At 42.9% G+C, this 14846-nt stretch overlaps 1 protein-coding gene across 2 annotated transcripts in view; it reads right to left on the bottom strand.

Annotated features, from left to right (window-relative positions):
- Positions 1-2865: 2865 nt before the first annotated feature.
- The window catches only part of rnf185 (ring finger protein 185), a 104328-nt gene continuing 92347 nt past the window's right edge, over positions 2866-14846 (bottom strand). Inside the window, exon 6 of one of the 2 annotated variants that reach the window (XM_043716169.1) lies at positions 2866-2990. In XM_043716169.1, the coding sequence (XP_043572104.1) occupies positions 2881-2990 (110 nt within the window). In that variant the 3' untranslated portion in view covers positions 2866-2880. Of the gene's footprint in view, positions 2991-9205; positions 9301-14846 lie in introns of those variants that run through there. The other variant, XM_043716164.1, reaches the window with a different exon arrangement.

Raw genomic sequence — 14846 nt, 5'->3', positions numbered from 1 at the left:
TGAAACCTTCAAGACCATCAGTAATACCATTACTGGCATAAAATTCACAAAAGAGGAGGAAAACAACAACAAACTGCCATTCCTAGATGCCATAGCAGAACGAATGAGAAACTTCAAACAGCGTCTACAGGAAAACAACGCACACAGACCAACTACTGAACGACAGAAGCAATCATCCCAACATGCACAAATGAAGCTGTATTAGAACATTATTTCAACAAGCCACCACACACTGCAGCACAGAGGAACTATGCAGAGCAGAAGAAATTTCACCTAAACCATGTATTCAAAAAGAGCGGGTACCCAATGAATACAGTCTGCTGATTTCTCAACAACAAATCCCAACAAGCAGACAAAACACATCCAGAAAGCCTAGCCACTCTCCCCTATATCAAAGACACCTTGGAAATGACTGCAGCCCTCTCAGACCTCTGGGCATCATGGTAGCCCACAAACCCACCAGCACAATGAAACAGCCACTAACAACTTGAAAGACCCTATACACACAACAAGCAAAACTAATGCCATTTACAAAATACCTTGCAAGAATTGTACCAAACACTACTTTGGACAAACAGGCAGAAAACTAGCCACCAGGATACATAAACAACAACTAGCCACAGAAAGACATGATCCACTATCACTAGTATCCTTACATACAGATGAGGAAGGATACCATTTTGACTGAGACAACACATTTATCCTAGGACAAGCCAAACAGAGACACACACAAGAATTCCTAGAAACATGGCATTCCAACTGGAACTTTATCAACAAATACATCGATTTGGATCCCATCTATCACCCTCTGAGAAAATGAACAGGGAATGACATCACCAACCCAAGGAACTCTAAACACATAAATTGAAAGTGGGCCATAACACCAGTGCTTCACCAGAGGCTCACTAATAATGTTACTTAGTATGGTGATGAAACATTTGACAATGAACCTTCCAGCACAGTGAGCTAACTTATATCCAGAACCTCCACCTGAGCTACAAATCTTCTCCAAACTCCTTAACTGTAACTCTATTGAAATACTTAATGAAATTATAAACTATTCATTAACCGTTCCAATATATTAACATCCCCTAAGCATGCCCTTGGCAAAGGCAAAGTCAGTAAAATAGATTGTCTCATAAGCAATTCTAAAAGCAGGAAGAGAACCCCAGCTTTTAGCAATAACACAGACAGGAAAAACAGTTTCCACATCCAGCTTCAATACCTTAGCAACTGCTGAAAGCTAAAACTAAAAATCCTGATTTTATGGGAGCTTGAACCCACCCATTTAACTTGCTTGTATTGTTGCAAATTTAAAACATTTCAGCACCTCTATATCAACCTTTCTTCATTAAAAAAATCAGGACAAAATACATCTCTTTAAAGCATTGTATCGTCACATCCTGATAATCTTTCACCTCCTTTGAAATCAAGCATCTAAAAAACCTCAGCCTTAAAAATATTGAAAGATTCTGCATCCACTACCTTTTGAGGAAGGTAATTCCAAAGACTCAACCTGTCAACCTCTGAGAGAATTTTGTTTTCCTCATCTCTGTCTTATCTTTGATGACTCCTTATCTTTAAACTATGATTGCTATTTCTAGAATCTCGCACAAGCGGAGATGTCCTTTCAATACCCACCTGGCCAAGTCTCCTCAGGATCTCATACATTTCAATGAAATTAACTCTGACTCTTCTAAACTCCAGGAAACTGAGGACTACAGGTACAGGAGATCACAGTCAAACATTGTGGTTCTGGAAAAGCACAAAGGGTCAGGCAGCATTCAAGGAGCAGGAGAGTTGGCATTTCGAACATAAGCTCTTCATCAGGAATGTTTCTGAATGAAAGGCTTCTGCTTGAAACGTCGACGGCCCTGCTCCTCGGATGCTGCCTGACTGGCTCTGCTTCTCCAGCACCACACTTTGTGACTCCTCTAAACTCCAGAGGATCCAGATCCAGTTTGTCTAGCTCCTCACAAGGAAATATGCTCATTCCAGGTATTAGTCTTGTGAAACTTCTCTTTACTGCTTCCAATGCATTAATATCCTTCTGCATGTGCTTGGACCAGTGCTGTGCACAGTCCTCTGGACAGCATCTCACTGATGTTCTTGTTATAAGATTCAGCATGTAGCATTTGATGCATGATAATGTGTTGACGGGAACGATTACAGAATCAGAATATTATTTAATTGGCGAGAGACTGCAGAACACAATGGCAAAGAGGACTCTGCGTGTCATTGTCAGAAAAGGCATGAAGATACACCAAGTAAACAGGAAGTCAAAGGGAATAAAAACTGAAACAACTGCGGATGCTGGAAATCAGAAACAAAGACAGACATTGCTGCAAAAGCTCAGCAGGTCTTGATGTACCATACATCAAGAACATCTCTGAACTGACAGCCAGACTACTGCGACCACTAGGACTTATAACAGCACACAAACCAACAGCCACACTCAGACAACAACTCACCAGAACGAAGGACCCGATACCCAGCATGAGCAAAACCAATGTAGTGTACAAAATCCCATGCAAAGACTGCACAAAACACTATATAGGACAAACAGGAAGACAGCTAACGATCCACATCACATCGACCTGGATCCAATATACCAACCACTACAGCGGACAGCTGAAACTGACAACCGGAAGCGGCAGGGACAGACCACTATAAACACCGGAGGAAACATCAAAGAAGCGTTTCGTAGGAGGCTCCCAAGCACTGATGATGTCGCCTAGCCAGGGGACGAAACGTTTGCAACAAAAACTTCCAGCTCGGCGAACAGAACCACAGCAGGAATGGATGGAAAAAAAATTTATACAAATACATGCATTCTGAAGGTGAGACAGGACCTGAAAGGGTTTTTGTAATTTTACATCATTACTTGAATTTAGCAAGGTCGGGTACTAGCTCAATCAGCTTTGGCACTTCATCAATGATCTTCTCTGCATTATAACTGGAGTTGTCTGTTGATGACGACGTCGTGTTCACTATAATTCAAAACAACATAGTTTCTGTAAACTATCCAAACCCATACATAGCAAGATGTGAGCAACATCCAGACTAGGGCAGATAATGACAAATTACTTTTGCACCCCACAAGTGACAAGTAATGACTATCATACATTCAGAGAGATGTACAGCACGGAAACAGACCCTTTTGTCCAACTTGTCCATGCCCACCAGATATCCTAAATAAATCTAATGCCATTTGCCAACATTTCATCCATATCCCTCTAACCCCTTCCTATTCATATACCCATGCAGATGCCTTTTAAATGTTGTAATTGTACCAGCCTCCACCACTTCCTCTGGCAGCTCATTCCATACACGTACCACCCTCTGCGTGAAAAAGTTACCCCTAAGGTCCCCTTTTAAATCTTTCTAGTTTTGGACTCCCCCACCCCGGGGAAAAGACCTTGTCTATTTACCCTATCTATGCCCTTCATGATTTTAATAAACGTCTTTAAGAACACCCCTCAGCCTCTGGTGCTCCAGGGAAAATAGCCCCAGCCAAATTCAACCTTTCCTTATAACTCAAACCCTCCAATCCTTGCAAATGTTTTCTGAATTCTTTCAAGTTTCACAACATCCTTCCTATAACAGGGAGACCAGGCTATCACCCCTTGACATTGAGTGGGATTACAATTGCTGAATGCTCTGCTAGTGACATTGTGGTGATTAACATTAACCAGAAACTGAACTGGACCACTCATAACCGAAGGGCCTGTTTCCACACTGTAAGTAATCTAATCTAATCTAATCTAATCTAATTGCTGAATGCTCTGCTAGTGACATTGTGGTGATTAACATTAACCAGAAACTGAACTGGACCACTCATAAAAATACTGTGGCTACAAGACCAGGTCAGAGGTTAGGAAAACTACTACTGCTGTCTCACAGGTTGAGAGACTTGGGGGTTTGACTCTGCCCTCAGGTGATACATTCTCCTCGTGTCTTCATGGGTTTCCTCTAGGTGCACATTTCTCCCCCCATAGTCCAAAGATGTGCAGATTAGGTGGATTGGCCATGTTAAATTGCCCATAGTGTCCGGGGATGTACACACTAGGTGGATTAGGGGAAAGTGAGGACTGCAGATGCTGGAGATCAGAACTGAAAATGTGTTGCTGGAAAAGCGCAGCAGGTCAGGCAGCATCCAAGGAACAGGAGAATCGACGTTTTGGGCATAAGCCCTTCTTCAGGTGGATTAGCCGTGGGAAATGTAGAGTTAGGATAGGAGAGTTGGTTTGATCGGGATTCTCTTCAGAGGGTCACAGTGGACTTGATGGGCCAAATGGCCTGCTTCCAAACTGTTGAGGTTCTATTTTATGATTCGAAGTAACTCACCTCCTGACTCCCCAAAGCCTGCCTACAATCTACAAAGCAATCCACTTGATTGGAACCCAGTCTAACACATTCAATGTTCACTCACTGACACACAGCAGTGGCAATGTACTGCAGAAACTCACAAAGACTTATTCATTAGACTCTTCCTAATCCACAACCTCGACCATCTAGAAAAACATGAACAGCATAAAAATAAGTCTTTTTTTTCCATTTCTGTAAATCTGAAGGCACTGGTGAGCTGCCAAACTGCAACTTTTCTGTTGTGATCTGATACAATTCAATAATTTGCTGGACTATTTTAGAGGGGAATTAAGAGTTACTGACATTACTGCAGGTTTGATGTTATAAATACGTCAAACGGGTTCAATCCAGCAGAATATTTTATCCAAAAGAGATTTTTTACAACAGTTCAGCTGTTTCAAGAATGTTGAAACTGAAACTAACTTTTTATTTCAGATTTCAGGGCCTGCTGGGATCTATCCCAGGATACTGAGGAAGGAAAGGAAGGAGAGTGCACGGTCCTTGACAGAGATCTTTGAATCATCTTTAGCCAAAGATGGGGGTCCCAGAAGACTGGAGCATAGCCAGTGTTGTTCCTTTGTTCAAGAAGCACAACAGGGATAATCCAGGAAATCATTCGCCGGTGAGTTTAATGCCAGTGTGGGGATTGGTTTAGCTCAGTTGGTTGGTCAGTTGTGATACCAACAGTGTGCTCAATTCCCATCACTGGCTGAGATTACCATGAAGAACGTTTCTTCTCAACCTCTTCTCTTGCCTGAGGTCTGGTGGCCCTCAGGTTAAATCACCACCAGTCATCATCTGTCCAATGACAGAGAGGCCATATGGCAGCACATGGTAGATACATTTCTTAGGTTGTGGATTTACTCACATTTGGAAAGGAATGGACTTATTAGGAATACTCAGAATGTATTTGTGTGGGGGAGGTCTTGTCTCAAATTTCATTGAGTGTTTTGATGAACTGATGAAGATGATTGATGCAGTTAGGGCACAGGCTGCTGTCTACATGGCCTTTACTAAAGCATTTGATTAGCTCTGGCTGGTCTGGAAGAGTAAGTCACATGGGATCTACAGAGAGTTCACAAGCTGGATACAAATTGAGCTTGGTCATTGAAGACAGAAGGTAGTTGTGGAATGATGTTTGTCTGACTGCAGTTTGTAATCAGTGGTGTTCTGCAGGGATCAGTGCTGGGACCTCAGTTCTAGATTAGAGGTGCTGGAAAAGCACAGCAGTTCAGGCAGCATCTGAGGAGCAGGAAAATCAACGTTTCGGGCAAAAGCCCTTCATCAGGAATACAGGCAAAGAGCCTGAAGGGTGGAGAGATAAATGAGAGGAGGGTGGCCTCGGATGCTGCCTGAACTGCTGTGCTCTTCCAGCACCACTCTAATCCAGAATCTGGTTTCCAGCATCTGCAGTCATTGTTTTTACCTGGGACCTCTGTTGTTTGTTAAGTTTGTAATTTGCTTGGAACCACGAATTATACACAAGGGAGGCACAGATAAAACTCTGAACAGGAACAATTTATTTTACATGCTCACACTTCCACAGCCTTGCAAGTCATCAGACCAGCTCTCTTAAAGGGGCAGCACACAACTATATAATAACACCCCTCTTCCTTTACTTTAAACAAACCCCATTAATCAACATATATAAAAACATTAAAAAGATTATGCAGGCCTTGTATCCAACATATGTACAAAGTAAGGTATATTTACAAGAACATGGAAATTGAGTGCACCATCTATACAAGGCATTCTGTCCCAAGGCTATATTGACATGATCAGTCTCTCAGGGGATGGAGATTGCTAGATGACCGTCTCCTTATCTCAGGAACCTTTTCTTGTGTAGTCTCCCAGGCATCTGGAAACTCCTGTTGTCCTGCTGAAGTGCCCCTTCTTGATTGCTTCTTGTACTGTGACACTGCAGTTGTCTTCTCCTATGGTACGACCAACTCTGGCTCAGAGAGGAGAAAGTGAGGTCTGCAGATGCTGGAGATCAGAGCTGAAAATGTGTTGCTGGAAAAGCGCAGCAGGTCAGGCAGCATCCAGGGAACAGAAGAATCGACGTTTCGGGCATAAGCCCTTCTTCAGGAAACATTAAAAAGATTAAGAAGAAGGGCTTATGCCCGAAACGTCGATTCTCCTGTTCCCTGGATGCTGCCTGACCTGCTGCGCTTTTCCAGCAACACATTTTCAGCTCTGGCTCAGAGACACAAGGCTTGCTCAACATCCCCCGGTTCCATGTGGGCTGGCTTGGTATTCCAAGGGACTTCCATCAGTTGGTGAGTTGTGGTGACCAGATGGTCTGCGTGTCTCCTTCAGATGAGTTCATCCCTAGTCTGTACTGTGTATGACAATGTCTGATCCACCACCACTGCTGGGATCCAGGCCAACACAGTCTCTCCTCTTGGAATACCCTCGTCTTTAAGGGTCCTGCCCTTCTTATCATCTGGCCTTCTTGATTTCACTCTACCACCTCTCTGGTCTCTTCTGGTCATAGTAAGTCAAGGACAGCAGCAAGCACTGGGTCGTCACATATGGCGTATTCCTGTACATGCTGAGGAACTAGTTGATTCATTGTTCTCATGAACTCTCCCCCCATGAGGCCTTTACAGCCTGCTGCAAGGTTTGAACGAATCTCACTGCCCGGGCTGTTTGACATCGGGTGATACAGAGCCGACCTCACATGGCTGACACTCTTCAAACTCTTACGCCACAAAATGTGGACCATTGTTGCTCACGACTTGTTTGGGGTTCCCAAACCTGTTAAGCATTTTATCCAGTCAGTTTATCATCGCTCCTGCTGATACCTACCACATGACTGTCACTTCAGGGCACTGAGAATGGGTATTACAACCACTAGTGACATTTATCCCTCTACCAGTTGTGCAGTAGTGTTCAAATAATTCCAGTTACTCATCTTTTAACACAAAGTGGCATTTCTGCACACTGGTCCCTTACTGTACTTTCACCAGTGCTTAGACCTTTAGTGGCACCACATGTTCTGTTAAGTCCATAGTGTAATCTTTGCCAGCTTCAATATTAGTACCTTAACTTCTCCCTTATACTGATTTGGGAATCAGGGCTACTGCTGTGCCCATATCCACTTGCATTTTTACTCCTCTATTTTGGGAAGAACCCAGAAATGATCAGTTTCACTCCAAATTGACAGTACATTTAACCAAAACATCATTGACTCTGGGCCTTCAGCTTCTCCCGCAGACCTAGCTAACTCTCGACCTACTCCCTGGGCAGGGGCTTGCACCTTATCCTCAGACTCAGCTCTTTAGACAGCTCTTCTCTTGGGTCAGTTGTATCCAGTGATTTTGAGCAACATGACCCATTCACTTACATCTGTGGCATTGGGCTTCTCGATTTCAACACGTGACTCATTGAAATCCAGGTCTCTCCTTGTTAGCAGATTCTGTTGGATTGTTTTGTGTTGGAGGCCACAAACCAAACAGTCATACAAGGCAGCTTGAAGGAACCCTCCAAATTCACAATGTCCCGCTAACCTCTTCAAGGTGGCCACAAATAGGGCTAAAGGGTCTCCTTCATGTTGTACCCATTTGTAAAGATTGAACAGCTAAAGATCAGCAGCATGTTTGCAAAATAATTTCCTAACGTTTTGCATAGCCCTTGAAATTCTCTGGTTGCAGCTGGCTCCTTAGAATCGCAAAGGTCTTGCTCCCAATTGAACTTAAGAAAATTGATACCATGATGTCCTCAGACACTTTGTTTGCCTTTAAGAGTGAATTGAAGGATTCCAGTATAGAGTCCAATTTTCTGACTCTTCATCAAATAGATTCATTGCTCCAAAATGGCCTGCCATTGTGTTTTCCTGCTGGCAGTAAGTGTTTTCATTCACAGTAATCTAGTAGTTTAGTAGTCATTCACAGTCCCAGTCCCCTTGGTGAACAGTCTCCATATCAGCTGCTCCCTCACTGGCTAAAGTCATATATTGTTCTTCCCTGGTGTCGCCCACAATCTGAGTTCTCACAACTGCTTCTCTTGACGTTTCCTCCTTAATTCCACACCAAAATTTCTGAGGTCCAGGTGATGTCTCCTCCACACAGAAGAAACGGTGCTTGCACACAGTGTGTTGGTCAAATCCAGTTTTCACCAGTTGTTAAGTTTGTAATTCACAGGGAACAGGAATTGTACACAAGAGAGACACAGGTCTCTTCTGAACAGGAACACTTAATTTTAGATGCTCATACTTGCACATTTGGTACTAAACTGAGCACCAGGCTCAGCCCTCGTGAGTCATCCCACCAGTTCTCTTAAATGGGCAGCATTACTTGTATAATATCTATATGAATGTTTTGGATGAAAATTTGTGATCTAATTAGTAAGTTTGCAGATGACATGAAAATTGGTGGAGTTGTGGATAGTGAGGAGGGATATAGATCAAATGAAAAGTTGATCAAAGAAATGGCAGATGATACATTTTAGGAGGTTAAATGCACAATGAGAATATACAGCAAATGGCAGGACTCTTAGCACCATAGATATACAGTTTTGAGATATCTTGAGAGCCAAGTCCATAGTTCCCCGAAAGTGCCAACACAAGGTTGAGATAGAAGAAGGCATATGCTTTTCTCACCAGAGTGAAAATGGCAAATAGTAGTGATGATTGGAGGAGCTGGTGTTGGACTGGGGTGGACACAGTTAAAAATCACACAACACCAGGTTATAGTCCAATGGGTTTATTTGGAAGCACTAACTTTTGGAGCGCTGCTCCTGCATTTGGTTGCTATGGAGCAAGATCATAAGACATAGAATTAGTGGAATTAGTAGTAGAATGAGACACAAAATATTAGTGGGCATAGGTTTAAGGTGAGAGGGGAACAGTTTAAAGATGTGCCCAGCGGGTGGTGGTTGCCCTAAACACGCTATCAAGGGCATCTTTGATTGGCTGAGGAAGTCTTGCCTCTGATGAAACAAACAAATGTACAAGGGATACAGGTATTATCCAAGACATGACTATTAGAACCATTCTGACTTGATTACTTGCACACTCATACTTGCCACAGTGTAAACATTGACCACTCTCTGGTCAGCAGTACAGTGAAAATGCAACCCCAAAAGATGTGTTAACCACTGCCTCAGTGTTAGCCACAGCAAATTACGCAAAGCCATTCAAGGTGGCTATCAATGTGAGTGATGTGAGTGTTGGTGCTTCACTCTTACAAGAAAACAACAAGAAAATAGAAAGACCAATAGATATTTTTCCAGAAAATGGAATGGTCATCAGTGGAAATATTCCACAATTGAGATAGAAACTTGGAGGTTGGTATTGGCATTATAACAATTCAACATTTATATTGTCAGTAATATGTCTGAGACAATTATACATCCTGATCATAACCCACTAAAGTTTTGGAAAAATTTAAGGACAAAAATTCCAGACTGTTTAGATGGAGTTTATTATTGCAGCCACTCTATTTGAAAATTATACACGTGGCAGGGTGAGAGAACATTCTTGCCAATGCATTGTCGTGACTTTAATTATGAAAGAAGGAGGTATTCAGTGGCGGGAATAGATTGAAATAGAAGGCAGTAGTGATTATTTACATGCTTCAAGTCAATGTAATGTATATGTTTTGTAGTGTACTACTTGAGTGAAACTAAGGGTCTTTAAAAATAAAGCCATCTTTATATATTGATTTTTTTTTAAAAAAGGGAGGGTGTGTGACAATGCTGTGGCTTTAAGAGGTTATTTTGTCCTTTGTTTTGAAGAGGGGTTGTAAGGCAGAGGTACCCAGCAGTCTACCAAAACCCACCAGCAAAAACAGCTTGTTAGGCCTTAGGGCTTTTTAAAAGTTGGAACAATGGAGGCAGCCTGGATGGGTGTGGCCAGCTCTCTCAGACCAGGATTTCTCTTATTTTCTTAGGTTTAGTCTTAAACAGTTGCTGTTGTGGGCTTGAAGAGATAAAAGCTATCTTTTCCCACTCTCAGTTATGGCTCAAGGCTGGGGTTTCTCTCTGTTGCTGGGTTACCTGGGATACAAATCTATTTCTCCAAATTTTCCTTTTTGCCAGGAGATACGTTTATTGGAGATTACTATATTGGAACAGTTAATTAGTAATAATTACTATTATCTATTATTTGGTTAAGTTTTCCAATAGTTAAATTATTCTAAGTTCTTTTTTTCATTTGCTTGTATTTTAACTATAGTCATAGAGCACAGAAACAGAACCTTCAGTCCAACCAGTCCATGCTGAACATAATCCCAAACTAAACTAGTCCGACCTGCTTGCACCTGGCCTACATTCCTCTAATTCTTTCCTATTCATGTATCTATTCAAATGTCTTTTAAACTTTGTAATTGTACCTGCATCAATCACTTCCTCAGGAAATTCATTCCACACATGAGCTACCCTCTGTGTAAAAAAAATTTTTTTTTTAATCTCTCTTTTCAACTTAAACATATGTTCCCTGGTCTTGAAATGACCCATCCTAAGGAAAGACAACTATCATTAATTCTATCTATCCCTCTCTTTATTTTACAAACTTCTACAAGCTCGCCTCTCAACCTCCCACACTCCAGTGAATAAAGTCCCAGCCTCTCCAGCCTTTCTTTATAACACAAACCTTCCATACCCAGCAACATCCTGGTAAATCTCTTCGGAACCCTCTCCTGCTTAGTGATATCCTTCCTATAACTGGGAGAACAGAACTGGACACGATGCTCCAGAACAGGCCACACCAATGTCCTGTACAACCTCAACATGACTTCCCGACTCCTATATTCAAAGGACTGAGCTATAAAGGCAAGCATGCCAAATGCCCTTTTAAACCACCCTGTTATCTATATGTGATGCAAACTTCAAAGGACTATGTACCTGCACCCCTAGGTGTCTCTGTTCTGGAAGACTACCCAAGGCCCTCCCATTAATTGGATAAGTCCTGACCCTGTTTGTCACATTTATCTAGATTGAACACCACCTGCCATTTTTCAGCCCATTGACCCATTTGATCAAGATCCTTTTGTAATCTTAGAAAATCTGCTTCACTGTCTACTATGCTGCCAATTTTGATATCGTCCACGAACTTACCAACCATGCCTTCTATAGTCTCATCCAAATCATTGATATAAATGACAAAGAAAAGAGGACCCAGAATTGATCCCTGTGGAACACCGTTGGTCACAGGCCTCCAGTCTGAAAAGCAACCTTCCACCAATACTCTCTGTTAGCCAATTATGTATTCAACTGGCAAACTCACTCTGAAGTGTTTACATAAATTATGTTTTTGGTTAATGCCGGGTAGTTTGACCAGTCACATTGCCTCTGGAACAAGTCACTGTACATTCGCCTTAAAAGTAAGAAAAAATTTGGGTCTACGGGGTCTATTTGAGGAGGTCTGAACTGGTCCATAACACTAACTATTGCTACCCACTAAAGGCATGCCAGGAAATGCCAATGGTGATGAACATGATGTGGAGCTGCTGGAAGTTGGACTGGGGTGGACAAAGTTAAAAATCAGGTAGGCGAAAGTGAGGACTGCAGATGCTAGAGATTAAAGTCGAGGGTGTGGTGTTGGAAAAACACAGCAGGTCAGGCAGCATCCGAGGAGCAGGAAAATCAACATTTCGGACAACAGTCCTTCATCAGTCAATACCAGATTATAGTCCAACAGGTTTATTTGGAAGCACTAGCTTTTGGAGCTCTGCTCCTTCCTGGTGTTGTGTGATTTTTAATCATGTTGATGAAGTTTAAAGATTGCTCAGTTTAGTCATTATGATAAACACCATTTGGCAAATTCAAAGTTCACAACAAAGGCTGGTTTGAGACCTATTCAGCAAAGATAACAATGTCATTGAAGCAAATATTTCCTGTTCACAATAGATACCTATCAGCTAGAACACTTCAAGATTTGCAAGTAGATAATATAAAATACAGGGGGATTCTGCACAAATAAACAGTAGACCAATCTGTGTAAAGAAATCCCACCTGCCTGTGAAAACGTAGACCAAGTGCACTATATGTATGGTGAAAGGAAGAAGGTGCTGGGTCCTTCTATATAGTAGTGGCCGTGGTTGGGAAGGCTTGTTTAATGAGCCTTAGAGAGCTGTTTCATTGCATTATGCAGGTGCTGCTTACAGCTGCTCCTGTGTATTTATGGTGAAAGGATTGAATGATGAAGGTCTTAGATGAATCGATTTTAACTTCTTGGATGCTGTTGGAGATAGACCATACAGCAAGTATGGTCCATCATGATCCTCAATTTGCAGATAATAGACAAGGTTTGAGCAGTCAGAAGAAATGACTGAAGCTGTGAAGCCAACCACACATGGCAACTGGCTTACAAACTTGATTTTTAGCAATGACTTCCAGTTTTGGAAGTTGCTGCCATGCATGGTCCTCTAAGGTAAATGAGTAAAAAATAAAATTAGCAGGAATGCTGGCCAGATGATGAGTTGTTTGCCATAGAATTTGCAGCCTCTGACCTGCTCTTGGAGTCATAATATTTATATGACTGGTCCAGTTCATGTTTCTGGTCAATGGTAACACCCAGGATGTTGATAGTAGGATATTCAATGATGGTTACACCATTGAATGTCAGAGATCAATCATACAATTCTCTTTTGTTGGAGAAGATCATTTCCTGGCGCTTGTGTGGTGCAAATATGACTTGCCACTTATCAGGAGATTCCTGAACATTATCCAGGTTTTGCCCTCTGTAGTGATTGGAACGAGAGCCAGGTAGATCTTGTTGAATATGATAGCCCTGATTGGTCCAGGTTAATAACCACAATCAAGGATCTCATATTCAATGAGACCGACCTGACCCTCGTTCCAAACATTACACTACCTTTGATGTGGAGGTGCTGGTGTTGGTTTGGGATGGACAAAGTCAGGAATCGCATGACACCAGGTTATAGTCCAACAGGCTTATTTTAAATCACAAGCTTTCAGAGTGAGAGGGAAGCACACACAGAATTTATGGGCAGAGTGATCAAGGATGGAGAGATCAAAGAATCATACAAATGGTGTGAGTGGAATATCAAATAATAAGTCTCTGCAGGTGACCGAGGGTGTTAGACGGTGTAGATTAGATTACTTACAGTGTGGAAACAGGCCCTTCGGCCCAACAAGTCCACACCGCCCCGCCGAAGCGCAACCCACCCATACCCCTACATTTACCCCTTACCTAACACTACAGGCAATTTAGCGTGGCCAATTCACCTGACCTGCACATCTTTGGACTGTGGGAGGAAACCGGAGCACCCGGAGGAAACCCACGCAGACACGGGGAGAACGTGCAAACTCCACACAGTCAGTGGCCTGAGGCGGGAATTGAACCCGGGTTTCTGGCGCTGTGAGGCAGCAGTGCTAACCACTGTGCCACCATGCAACCCACTAAGATGTCAAGAGCTGAATAAAAACTGAAGGATGACCTATAATCCAATTAAATGAGGCAGAGAGATAGTTACAAAAAATTAAAAGTAAGGTGGTGCTGAAGACAGACCAAATGACTGGGATAACATGGAACAAAAACAGAAGCTGCTGGAAAAGCCCAGCAGGTTCAGCAGCATCTCTGAAGAAAAACCAGAGGAAGGGTCACTGGACCTAAAACAAAACTCTTGACTTTTCTTCATAGATGCTGCCAGACTCGCTGAGGTCTCCCAGAAATCCTTGCTTCTGATTTATAGCACCAGCCATTGTTTCCGTTTTCATTTGACTGGAATAATAACAAGGGTCTAACCAAAGTAATAAGTACAGGTAGCTCCTGCTATCCAAAACTAGAGCATTCCTGGGAAGCATTTTTGTGAGCCGGAATTGGCGTAAAGCCATTTATATGGGAAAAAGTATTGCTTTTTTTTGTAAAAGTGAAAGTCCTCTTCAGGGATTAGCGAAAACAGGTACTAATGAAGGTCTTTCATAAAAGCGAAGTTGCGTGAAGCAAACGATCGAAAAGTGGGGGATACTGGAAATCCAAAACTGTACAAAATAATTAAGGTAGAGAGAGCATTACGATTTATCAAGGTGTTGGTGCCAAAACAAGACAGTGGGGCAGATGTCACAGATACAGAAATGTGGTGGGGTCACATGGTGAGGCTGTCTTCATGGGTCTGTACACAGTCTGGACACTACCACCTGATGAAGGAGCGGCGCCCCGAAAGATAGTGCTTCCAATTAAACCTGTTGGACTATAACCTGGTGCTGGGTGATTTTTAACTTTGTCCACCCCAGTCCCACACCGGCATCTCCGAATCCTGAAGATCGGAAGCTGAATGTCCTTGACCGCTGAAGGGTTACCCAACTGGGAGGGAACATTCCTGCCTGGGGACAGGGGCGGGCGTTAGGACCCGAGGGTGGTGACGGTAGGAGACGTGAGGGTGTGGCCCCGGGGGGCGGGGCTTGTGGGTGAGTGATGGTGTGGAGGCGGGCGCTCGGCCCCGGGGGGCGGGGTTTGTGGGTGAGTGATGGTGTGGAGGCGGGCGCTCGGCCCCGGGGGGCGGGGTTTGTGG

The sequence above is a fragment of the Chiloscyllium plagiosum genome, chromosome 25 (assembly GCF_004010195.1).
Source record: "Chiloscyllium plagiosum isolate BGI_BamShark_2017 chromosome 25, ASM401019v2, whole genome shotgun sequence".
NCBI classification, from domain to species: Eukaryota; Metazoa; Chordata; class Chondrichthyes; order Orectolobiformes; family Hemiscylliidae; genus Chiloscyllium; species Chiloscyllium plagiosum.
The sequence above is the reverse complement of the archived record's forward strand: the minus strand, read 5'-3'. Positions and strand labels throughout refer to the sequence as shown.